Source organism: Conger conger, chromosome 11 (assembly GCF_963514075.1).
Source record: "Conger conger chromosome 11, fConCon1.1, whole genome shotgun sequence".
NCBI lineage: Eukaryota > Metazoa > Chordata > Actinopteri > Anguilliformes > Congridae > Conger > Conger conger.
In genome coordinates, this window is record NC_083770.1 from 15,538,897 (window position 1) to 15,551,377 (window position 12,481).

Here is a 12,481-nt window from a genome sequence, read left to right on the forward strand (position 1 = left end):
TCGACAAACATAATTGAATTCTGATTGGATTGAGATTATGTCACTCAGTGTAGAAGGTATTCCCTGATAGGCTTGTATCCTCAGCGGGAGAAAAAGCGCTCACTCAAAACGGTTCCCGTCGTTATGGATACTTGGGGAAGCTGTGTATAGAAAGTGGACTAACGTTAAGTTAGTTGGAAGAGTTAGCTAGCTAAATATATATTAAATTGCAAAGTGTTTGCTAAAATAAGATGCAGTAAATTACATATCTATTTTTAGTTACAGATATCCGATGTCCAAAATGACCAGTTTGTCTTCAATGTGAGACTGCAGCGGATTAGGTCTTGGCGCTGGTAAGTGAGTTAGCTTGCTATCTAAATATTAGCTCTGTCGGTAACTAGCTAGCTAGCTGGAATGCTAGCCAGATAACAGTGCTGATAATGCATGCGAAGGGTTACAACAGTAACGGTACAGTGTTAACTAGTTTTGCATTTCTTTTTTAAATAAAATTTATATCAAAAGTTTTTCTTTCAAAATCCGGCGGGTTAACATTGTGTGTGTTCGTGAAGTTTCTAATAGTTGCAGTGCTGAAGTCTTTTAGGCTACATTGATGTTTCGCTATTTGAATGCCGTCATCTACATTTAGGTGGTTAGGTAGCTGATAAACTAAGCCACACTGAGTAAAATATGCATCTTGGTTCCATATCTGAACGCCCCAGCTGTTCATCTGTACAGTACAGACACGACAACTGTGCAGCTAGCCGGCTTCGCTATATTTATCATCCCCTGCAATATGGCATACGACTGCTGCAGTGGAGTATAGAGTTTCAGTACTGTAGTTACTGCCCTGAGCACGGCTAGCAACAAACCGAGTGGGACAGCAACAAAGCAACGCGAGGGAATCGGTCCTTGGGGGTAAAGTGGCAAACGCTTCATACATTAGCTTGATTAGCTAGATATATGCTATATATGGCAACATTAGTTGGTATTTGAGTTTAGCAGTTTGTAGTTTGGATTTGTATATAGGCTGTTTAATAATTGATTAGGTTTTTGTGTTGGAAACGTTGCCACAAATAAACTGGTAGGCAAACATAGGGCTGGGCTCTTGAACTGTAGGATGATTATAGTTTTGGCCTGTAACTATAATTTAAAATGGTCACCGGGATATTGTCGTAACAGCCGATTAAGTACAATGGCCTCGACTTTCGCAGGGTCGCCAGGAGGAAGCGTTTGCGTTCATGGTGATGGTGGAACGCACGACAGGATGACGTCATGTTTGTACGAGTGCCTGTACGAGGCGGGGCTGCAGCGCTACTACCCACAATTCACCGCGATGGGCCTGAGCCGGATCGCACACCTGTCCCAGCTCACAATGGGGGATTACCCCATGCTGGGGGTTCAGGACATGGGCGACCGCACCCGTCTCTTCCACCTGGTGCAGCTGGTCAAGGGCTTTGAGGAAGAGGACGACAGCCATGTTGAGGAAGAGAGAGGGCTGAGGGTGGAGTCAGCCATTTCCTCCAGGAGGCCGACACCACGAAGACAGCTGGACTTTAGCGCATGTTCGCCAGAGAGTGAAAAACGCCAGCCCGGTCGCGATAACACATCCCCCTGTAAACCCCGGACGGATAGGGAGACCCCCCTTCGAAACGTCCGGGGTGAGAGGGAGGTGCGCAGACGCGGCGCCCGCACTCCAGCGGTGCCCCCTAAACCCGGCACTCGCACAAACAAGGAGACGGCCAATCACAGCACCCGCGTGAACAAGGTAAATCAGCACAGTGACCACAGCAACAGGGAGAGAGGAGAGAGGCGATGGGCGGAGCTCACCTACAGGAAGTCTCTGCTGGAACAGGAAGCGGCCCCGATGTACCAAGTGCAACGTGCCACAGGTTACAACTACGGCCTCCCGATGACCTCACCTGATTCTTCTACCAGGTGAGGAGTCCTGCTTTTCCTCCACTTCTGTTACAGCTGCTGCTAAGCAACCATCGCTGTCAATCCTCCTGCGTCTGCCCGTTGTGCTGCTTTTCTGGCCCTCTTGAGAGTAATGGTGTCGTTAGGTCACACACACGGGCATTCTTACTGAAGCGTGTGCCCTCACCCTAATTACATCATTATTTATTTTTGATGTGCTCAACCTTAGGTTTCAAGGCTGGCATGGACAACAAAAGTGTTTTTCTGTATGTTGAAGTTATTTCTATTTGTGTACGTGCATGTATATGTGTGCCCGCATGTGCAATTAATTTTGTAGTCTGCATGATAATTATTTTGACATTGAAATGGAGTTGGAACAACAAAGGCAGAACATTTGGAGCCCGTTATTGCCTGTGTTGTATATAATTAATTTCTGCATGTTTGTCTGTGTGTGTTTTATGTGGGTTTTTATGTGTGTATGTATGTGTGTGTGCGTGTGTATGTTTATCTGTGTGTGTGTTTATGTATGTATGTGTGTGTGTGTGTGTATGTTTATCTGTGTGTGTGTGTGTTTATGTATGTATGTGTGCGTGTGTATGCTTATCTGTGTGTGTGTGTTTATGTATGTATGTGTGTGTGTTTATGTATGTGTGTGCATGTGTATGTTTATATGTGTGTGTGTTTATGTATGTGTGTGTGTGCGTGTGTTTATGTATGTGTGTGTGCGTGTGTATGTTTATCTGTGTGTGTTTATGTATGTGTGTGTGTGTGTGTATGTTTATCTATTTGTGTGTGTGTGTGTGTGTATGTTTATCTGTGTGTGTGTTTATGTGTGTGTGTGTGTATGTTTATCTGTGTGTGTGTTTATGTGTGTGTGTGTGTGTATGTTTATCTGTGTGTGTGTGTGTGTGTGTGTGTGTGTGTGTTTATGTATGTGTGTGTGTGTGTGTGTATGTGTGTGTATGTGTGTGTATGTGTGTGTATGTGTGTGTATGTGTGTGTATGTGTGTGTGTGTGTGTGTGTGTGTGTGTGCAGGTCTTCGGCAGGCCGGGCAGTGGCGGAGAGGATCCGGGTGTGTGTGCGGAAAAGGCCTCTGAGCCGGGCGGAGGAGAAGAGGGGAGAGGCGGACGTGGTCAGGGTTCGGGATGGGGAGAGCGTGCTGGTGCAGGAGCAGAAGGAGGCTGTGGACCTCACCCAGTACCTCCTGCAGGTAAAACACAATCACAAACCCCTCAGTCTGCCAAACTTCCTGGAACCCGGAAGGTTGGTGGTTAAGGCCCTGGTGCAGCCACGATAAGATCACAGCTGTTGGGCCCTTAACTCCACACTGCTCCCTGAGTGCCACATGGAGGCTGCCCACTGCTCCTAACTAGGATGGGTCAGATGCCAGGGAAAAAATACCCCAAGAAAGTTATTTCTTTTTTCTTTCTTTTCTTTCTTTCAATCAGTTAGCAGAACCACCCTGGATATGGCCCAGGATGGGATGTAGTTGAGCTGACAAGCCTGTCCGTAGTCACCAGTGTGTCCACAGAACACACAATGTGCCTATTGAGAAGAGCAGAATAACTTTTCCAACGCACCTTGTATCCGAGCTCCTGTTTGTTTTTAAACTCACTCAGTGCGCTTCCTCTCCACAGCACGAGTTTTACTTTGACGAAGTCTTCAGCGAGGCGTGCACGAACGAAGATGTGTACAAGAAGACCGCCTACCCCCTCATCCAGCACATATTCAACGGGTAACTGACTTTGCCGTAGTTTTTAAACTTCCTTCATTTACCCTCTATTTAACCCGGAGAAAACAACAAAACATTGAGATGGGTATTGACTTTCGGCCTGACCAGTGCGCCTGTAACGCGGGTTCATTAGGGGTATCGACCACCCGTTGTGTGTTTGTCGAAAAACAAACACGGTGCTGAGCGAGCGCTCTTTGCGCTCTCAGGGGGAAAGCCACGTGTTTCGCCTACGGCCAGACGGGGGCGGGGAAGACCCACACCATGCTGGGGTCGTCGCCGCGGAGACCGGGGTTATACGCGCTGGCGGCCCGCGACATCTTCGCCCGGCTGGCGCAGGCCGAGCCCAGGCCCGGCCCCGGGGCCCTCCGCGTGTGCGTCAGCTTCTTTGAGATCTACTGCGGCCAGCTGTACGACCTGCTCGACCACAGGAAACGGTGAGGGGGGGAGCGGTGATTTACGCTGTAGTAGTGTCTGCAAAGTCAATGATGTAATGAGTCTTTTTTCCAGTCTTGTGAATTGGTTATATTTAACTTTCTCTTTCTTTCTGTTTATTTATTTGTTCTGCTTCCTCATCCCCCGCATCCCTCCCTCATGCAAACTCATTCATTCTTACTTACTTACTTACTCTCTCTCTCTCTCTCTCTCTCTCTCTCTCTCTCTCTCTCTCTCTCTCTCTCTCTCTCTCTCTCTCTCTCTCTCTCTCTCTCTCTCTCTCTCTCTCTCTCTCTCTCTCTCTCTCTCTTCAGGTTATTTGCTCGGGAGGATGGTCAGCGTGTGGTTCAGATTGCCGGACTCAGAGAGGTGGAGGTGGAGTCTGTGGCCAGTCTTCTGGAGGTAAGAGCCTCCTCTGTTTTATTATTTATTATTTGCTGCTTCCGATCAATAGTCTCCTCACTCTGCCCCTCATTAACTTGCATTGGCCTAATTGTTGTCAAGGCAACCCTTCCTGTTGTGACGCTGTGGCCCCGCCCCCTCTCAGGTGATCTCCTGGGGCGGTCGTGAGCGGAGCAGGGGGGCGAGTGGGGTGAACTGTGATTCGTCACGCTCCCACGCCCTGCTGCAGATCCACCTGAGAGCCCGCCCCCAGCGGCTGGTGGGCAGGTCAGTGCCCCTCTGGGTTCTGCACACACACACTGCACATACACTGCACATACACACACACACACACACACACACACACACACTGCACACACACACATACACACACACACTGCACACACACACATACACACACACACACACACACACACACTGCACATACACACACTACACACACACACACACACACACACACACACACACACTGCACATACACACACACGCACACACACACACACACGCACACACACACTGCACATACACACACACACACTACACACACACACACACGCACACACACACTGCACATACACACACACACACACACTACACACACACACACACGCACACACACACTGCACATACACACACACACACACTACACACACACACACACACTACACACACACACACACACACACACATACACACACACACTCACTGCACATACACACACACACACACACACACACACACAGTGATGCGTATTCATGTGCTCCCTGATTGGCAGGATCTCATTTGTGGATCTGGCTGGGAGTGAGAGGGCGTGTGACACCAGAGACCCGGACAGGCAGAGCCGCATGGAGGGAGCTGAGATCAACCAGAGCCTGCTGGCAGTGAGTACACAACGTCCTCTTAAACCCCTCTGCCGCAATACACAGCGTTCCTCAAAATCCATTTAGTGTCTGCGAGTGCACAGTTTCTTCTAAAACTGTTCTTTGTGTGGGAGTATGGAACGTTCTTCTAAACCTGCTGTGTGTGTGTGTGTGTGTGTGTGTGTGTGTGTGTGTGTGTGTGTGAGTACGGAACGTTCTAAAACTGTTCTGTGTGAGTGAGTACGAAACGTTCTAAAACTGTTCTGTGTGTGTGAGAATGGAACGTTCTAAAACTGTTGTGTGTGTGAGTACGGAACGTTCTAAAACTGTTGTGTGTGTGAGTACGGAACGTTCTAAAACTGTTGTGTGTGTGAGTACGGAACGTTCTAAAACTGTTGTGTGTGTGAGTACGGAACGTTCTAAAACTGGTCTGCGCGTGTGAGTACGGAACGTTTCTCTAAACCTGCTGCGTGTGGGTGTGAGTACGGAACGTTCTGCTCTGTAGTCCGTATTTGGCGGTCAGACGTGCGTCTCCCTCTCTGTGGTCTCAGCTGAAGGAGTGTATCCGGGCCCTGGACCAGGAGCTGTCACACACACCGTTCAGGCAGAGCAAACTCACACAGGTCAGCTCTGCGGCCTCACCCCGCCACTTCACACACCGTCAGTCACCCATTGTCCAGAACGCTCTAGAATTTCAACCGCCATTCTAGAATATGGTATAGAATTCCAATGACCTTTTTACACTGTAGCGGGGAATTCTAATGAGTAGAATTGTGAACTGCTGAACGGAATTCAGATAACGTCTGCAAAGTTGACGCTGTTAATGTTTTAGTTTTTTTTCCCCCAGGTGTTGAAAGATTCCTTTATTGGGAATTCAAAGACCTGCATGATCGCCAACATCTCCCCGAGTCACCTAGCAACCGAGCACACCCTCAACACCCTCCGATATGCTGACCGGTGAGCCCCGAGCAAGCTTTCTCTTTAATTTATTCGCTTGCTCTGCTTAGCTCTATGCAGTAAGCCAATGGGAACGTGGAATAAATGACAAGCAAATTAAATGAGTTCTATATACAGTCCATTAATACAGCTGGATACTTCATTGAAAGTTTGATTGAAGGTACATATTCTCAAAGGTTTAATGACTATTCCCCAGAGATTTGAACCTGCTATAACGTAACAAGCTCAGATCGTTGAGCATTATGCTGCTTTGGCACCTTTATATGATTTCATTTTGGTTCGATTTATTTATTTTACTTTAATTAATTAAAAACCATTTAAAAAAAATAAAAAGTTATCATCATACATAAGATAGAAGACGAGTTGGGCTGGAGAGGAAAGAAACCCTCAGGAGCTTAAAAGAATCTTCCCCTAAATGATCCACCTATGCATATCAAGAGGTAAATAAAACCACAAAACGACCAAGAAAAGGCAAAAAAAGACACAAATCGTTGTGGCAAATATTAACTTAATACATAACACATCAGAAAAGCAAAAAACATCATGCATTTGTTATTCATGTGTCCGTGTTTCTGTTGCAGGGTTAAGGAGCTGAGGAAGGGAGGGAAGAGTTCCCTCAGCCACGGCGTGACGGGGGGTAAAACCTCGTCCACTCCGTCGCCCAAACGCAACAAACACCTCGGCCGGGGGAAGAGCCCCACCAAGAAGGTGAAACTCGGGGTACAGAAGGAGTCCAGGGGCACCTCTGCTCCCTCTGCGGGGATACTGTTCTCCCCCGGGGCTAACCTGATCTGCTCCACGCCCAAAGACCTGGAGCGGGGCGGGGCAGCAAGCGAGGTCAGCCTGGACCACACCACGCCCCTGAGGGGCACCCTGGGGAGGGGGCGGGGCCGGAGGAGCAGGAGACGGGAGGAGGAGGAAGAGGGGGGGAGTGACGGAGGGCGGCGGCGCGACCAGGAGGCGCGGACGCGGGCCCGGCCGGTGTGGAAGGAGACCGTCCCCTGGGAGACCCTCAGTGGCCACGCCTCCTCCGGGAGGAAGGAGAGGGAGGGAGAGAGGGAGGAGACGGAGAGGGAGAGGCATCTGAGGAGGTACCACGAGCACCTGCAGCAGTTCCTGCCGTCGGCCGTCCTGCGGAAGACCCCCCGGGCTGCAGAGGTTTCGGACGACCTGCTGAGGCCGCACAGCCCCCGCCAGCCCTCTCCTGCAGGGGGGGAGGGGGGCAGCAGGGGGCGCCCCGGGCCCTTACAGGCTCTGGAGCTCCGACACGGCAGTAGGGCCGGTCCCGGGGAGGGAGTCCCAAACGCTGTGGACGCAGGCCTGGCCCGAGCGCTCGGAGAGAGGCCGGAGACGCCTCTGTTCGGGTGGAGAAGGGGGGAGGACGTGAGGGAGATGGGATGGGTTGGGCTCGGATATCAGGAGGAGGGGCGGCTGGAGGTGCAGGGACGGGAACAGGAAGCCGGTCAGCAGAGGCGCGGTCTGGAGGACATCATCGTGGAGTATCGGGACAGACGGACTCCCGTTAGCCCCGGGGCTGGGGGGAGTTTGGGGCTCAGGGAGGGGTGGGCTGGGCTGGGAGCGAGGGAGGAGGCGGAGAGCTGGGAGGGAGAGAGGGAAACGGAGAGAGGGAGCGACGGAGCGGCTATGTCGGAGTGGAGCACGGAAGAGGAGGACTACAGCGCCTACCTGTCGACGGAGAGCAGCAGCAGCAACAACATCCCAGCAGAGCGCCCGCTATCGCCACCCAGAAACAGCGCCGCCCTGCAGGCCGGGGATCTCAACGACCTGTCCTTCGAGTTAAAATGCTCCAACTCCCACCCTCGGGAGGCCTGGGCGGGAGGGGACCCCCTGAGCCTGCAATTCGGCTCCCCGCAAACAGACTCCGTCAACATCCCACCGTGCACCTCACCTTCTGCCGCTAGCGTGCCGCCAACAGACCTCCTGAGGGGTGTGAGTGAAAGCCCAGACTCAGGAGAAGCGTTGATGACTTCACTTGGCTTCCCCGGAGGGGTTGAGGTTGCGGTTGCGGTGACATCATTGACGGGGGCGGGGCCACATGGCACAGGGCCAATGGCGAGAGTTTTGGTCGGAGCGGACACGCCTCCGGGGTCGGCTCCCCCCTCGCGTGGCTCCTCCCCTTCAGCCGAGGAAAGCTCCGCCTCCACCATGGACCCCCTCTCCATCTCCCTCCTGCAGGTGGAGCAGCAGGTGGCCACAGACTCCTTCCTCCGGCCGGGCTCCTGCTCCCCCTGCGCCTCCCCTGAGGGAGGTGGTGAGGAGAGGGGCGGGGGTGGGCAGCCTCACCTCCTATTGGAGGCCTTATTGGACATCCACACCTACTGGAATCACCTTGAGACTGCAGTGGCACCAGATGGCCAGAGGGGGCAGCAGAGTTTTGACCTCGATTCTGCTCTCCTGTCCATGAAAGGTATTATTAATCTGTGTGTAAAGTGTCTTCACACATTCATTTAAGTAACTGTAAAATGGGAATTATAAACTTGTATTCCTTAGAGAAAAAAAATCCATATCTTTGTTTTTTGTTCTAGCTATGCTTTTATAACCACAGATATAGTTGTTTTGTGTAATTGGTCTGCAAATCTAATTTAGGTGAAGAAGTATACATACCATTAATTGCATTTGTAAGAGCTAGTGTCCCTAGAGCAACTGGCTAGTGATTGGCTGTTTCCTTTCTGTGACTGAGCTGTGATTGGTTGTTTCCCTCTTTAGGAATGAGTGCCACCAAGGACCCCTCTCTCAGCCTCACCCCTTTCCCGGGGAGCTTCCTGGAGCCCTCGGCCCAGCCCGAGAGTGACGTTCTGGGCCCTGTAAAGATCACAGAGCCCCCTAGAGCCCCCGACACCCAGGACCCTGCAGTGAAGACCATAAGCCACACCTCCCTGTGTGGGCAGGGCCAATCAGAACTCTCCCCCACTGAAGCCTGTCCAATCAAATCCACGTCTGTCTCAGAGAACAGCTCGGGTGTCCAGCTGGAGGTCTCTGGGGGAAGCGTGCGGTCGGAGCTGAAGCAGGGAGAAGGGCAGAATGAGTTTGATTTGTCCATCGGGAGGGTGGTGTTGGGGCAACAGGGCCTGCCTCAGGACTTCCTAAAAGCAGGAGGTCTGGTGAAGCCACACAGCGTCACACAGGACCCGTCCCAGCAGAGTGACCCCTCCGTGACCTCCTCATTCCTGCGCCTCGCTGGAACCACACTCTCGCGCAGTGACGGGCTGGGCCCAGCACAGTACGTCAGCCCAAATCTCTACTCCTCTTACTGCCAGAGCCCTTTAATAAACACTGAAGTATTAGTGCTTTCATTCTGCTGTAGGACAGGCTAGTAAGACGGTGAACCCCATAATGACACATTTCATTACTAATAAAAGTTTTGATAATGTGGGGGAAAAAAAGATTTTGAAAAGTCACAACAAACTGCTGTTTTTTCTTTTTACTGAGTAGGCATTCTGAATCTTATGCCTGTCACTAAACTTATCTCTCCCTCACTGTCTCTCCCTCCCACTCTCTTCTTCTCTTCTCCCTCTTTCCCCTCTCCCTCTCCTCTCTTTCCCTTTCCCCTCTGTCTCCCTCTCCCTCTCTCCCTTTCTCTCCTTCTCTCCCTCCCTCTCTCCCTTTCTCTCCCTCTCCTTCTCTCCCCTCCCCCTCTCTCTTTCTCTCTCCCTCCCTCCCTCAGGAGGCTGGTGGTTCGGGCGCACTGTGAGCAGCTGGAGGAGATGGACTCTCTGTGCCGCAGAGAGGAGGCGCTCTTGAGTCTGCAGCCCAGCATGGTAGGGGCAGTGCTGCAGACACTGGGCGTTACTGCAGAAAGGAGTCACAAAAACACACTCATTCCTGTCCTCAATTTCTTTCATTCGCAGTGAAAGAATTCACCTTCATGTACTGTGCTTTCAACATTTAAGAGACGGTTATTGGAGAGAATAAACGTCAGTCTTCAGTGTTCACATCTGCGTTCTCCTCAGGACATTCCTGCTTTGTGAGGGTTGTATAAGGACAACCCAAATCCCTGTGAAAACCGTCCCTTCAGCAGTAACATTTCAGGGCTGCTTTGAAGTGTTTAACACTCTTAGGGTCAATTTCACAGACACGGATTAGGTTTAGTCCTGGACTAACCTGATTTTCGTATGGAGAATCTCCCATGAAAATTCAATTTAGTCTAGGACTAGGACTATGACTTTAATGTGTGAATGTGTCATATTAGGTCAGTGGCAGTCTTGGGGTTGTTAATATGGTGTGGGTCTCTTCCTGCAGGACTTCACTGACTATGTGCTGAAGCTGGAGGAGATTATGGAACTGAAGACCAAGTGTGTGCGGAGTATGAGAGCCCAACTGCAGCTCTACCTGACCTGCAGTACTGACTCTCACACACTGACTCACTGACTCTCACACACTCACTCACTGACTCTCACTCGCTGACTCACTGACTCTCACACACTCACTCACTGACTCTCACTCGCTGACTCACTGACTCTCACACACTCACTCACACACTCACTGACTCGCGTGCTGACTCACTGACTCTCACACACTCTCACTGACACTCACACAATCACTCACTGACTCACGTGCTGACTCACTGACTCTCACACACTCTCACTGACACACACACTCACTCACTGACTCACGTGCTGACTCACTAGCTCACTCACTAGCCCACTCACGGACTCGCGCACACACTGCCTCACTGACCCGCGGGCACACACTGGATCACTGAGTCATTTGCACACTCAGACACACTCACACTGTCTGACTGACTGGCTCCAAACAACCGATGGTCTCATTTAGGCTGACTGGCACATTAAGTGACTGACACACACACACAAAGACAATCTGTGACATCCACGATCATCGAAGAGCTCCACGCATTCAGACAGACGGATAAACATCCTGTCGAAAGGACTGATGTGCTACCTGTCGGGCCTCTCTAGAGCTTATCTGAGACAGGATCAACATCTGTGCATTCTGACAGTCTACATTCCCCAGGCCCTCCATATCCTGTTTGTCTCCCACAGGAGATATTTATGTACACGTGCCTTCCCTACTAGAGCTAAATAACTGGCAGATAAGGGTATTTTACCTTTGCATTTAGTTAACCTGAACCAAAGCAAGAACAGCTGAGAAATGTATTTTGTGTGTGTGTGTGTGTGTGCGTGTATGTGTGTGTGCGTGTGCGTGCGTGCGTGCATGTGTGTGAGAGAGACGGACAGACTCACATGCCTCTCCTGTCTGATGTCACTGATGTTTTAGTTTCCCAAAAGAGATATGCAGGAATGACCAAACCACAATTTCCCTTTTATTCATTTGGTCATTGTAGCTTCACTGTGCTTATGTGACTCAATGTGGGGAATATTCTTCAGACTGAATATCTTCTTTTCTGTCCAGAATCTGAAATGAATGGTTATCCTCTTTGTATGGAGTAGCATATGCCTAATTTGACAGTCACAGGTCAAATTAAGTTGCTTATAGGGTGTTTGTTAATTCACTTTAACACATCTATAATAAGACACTTATCATCGAGTGTGGAATTGTTGTTTTTCTATTTTTATTATTTATAAGTGACCTAAATCCATTAGAAATTGAGTTAGGTAAAACAGTTGCATTATAATGGAAAAAGGTCTCATACGAGGCTACTTTCATCTTTTGAATCAGGAAAATATTTTGAAAGATTGCAGTACACCGATTGACATTCACAGCATACAGGGGTATATCCGTTTTGAAACGAGGACGCTCTGAGAATCTGGCTCTTAAACTGGATTTTACGATATGCTTTCGCCACTATTTGCATGTGGTAAACTATTTTTAAAATATTTTTTAATTGCTTATTTACTTTTATACGTATTTATTTTTGCTCCGTCATTCTGCAGAATTAATTAACATTTTCGCCTCCGCCTTTTTGCCCAGTGGTCAACAGAGGTCGCTTCAGCAGTAATTATTTTTAAACTAATAATACGGGAGTGTAGGTTATGTAATTGCAAGTTGTCCGTTGTTACATTGTGCCATTTCCCGTCTGATTTGGAAAATGTACTTTATACAGACTACACTAGCAGTCATATTGAAGTGTTGATTGTTAACTATAGCCTATAAAATTGTTGGAAAAGACATGGTGTATGATTACAAATTGTATATCATAATTAAAAAGATATATTTAATACCTGTAATTTGTGACTTTGAATTATGTTTTGTTTTGGCTAAAAT

At 49.6% G+C, this 12,481-nt stretch overlaps 1 protein-coding gene across 2 annotated transcripts; it reads left to right on the forward strand.

Annotated features, from left to right (window-relative positions):
• The first annotated feature begins 107 nt into the window (after window positions 1–107).
• On the forward strand, window positions 108–12,444 carry LOC133141147 (kinesin-like protein KIF24). 2 transcript variants are annotated; one of them, XM_061261571.1, is made up of 14 exons: window positions 108–332; window positions 1,191–1,914; window positions 2,930–3,104; window positions 3,532–3,629; window positions 3,833–4,060; window positions 4,373–4,460; window positions 4,606–4,727; window positions 5,236–5,341; window positions 5,872–5,943; window positions 6,168–6,277; window positions 6,859–8,705; window positions 9,005–9,518; window positions 9,963–10,056; window positions 10,538–12,444. In XM_061261571.1, exons 2-14 carry the CDS (start codon window positions 1,244–1,246, stop codon window positions 10,664–10,666), a joined length of 4,254 nt encoding a protein of 1,417 aa, XP_061117555.1. In that variant the 5' UTR covers window positions 108–332; window positions 1,191–1,243; the 3' UTR covers window positions 10,667–12,444. The 2 variants fall into 2 exon arrangements, with proteins under 2 accessions (XP_061117555.1, XP_061117556.1); XM_061261572.1 differs by lacking the exon at window positions 108–332 and adding an exon at window positions 744–894.
• Window positions 12,445–12,481: the final 37 nt, after the last annotated feature.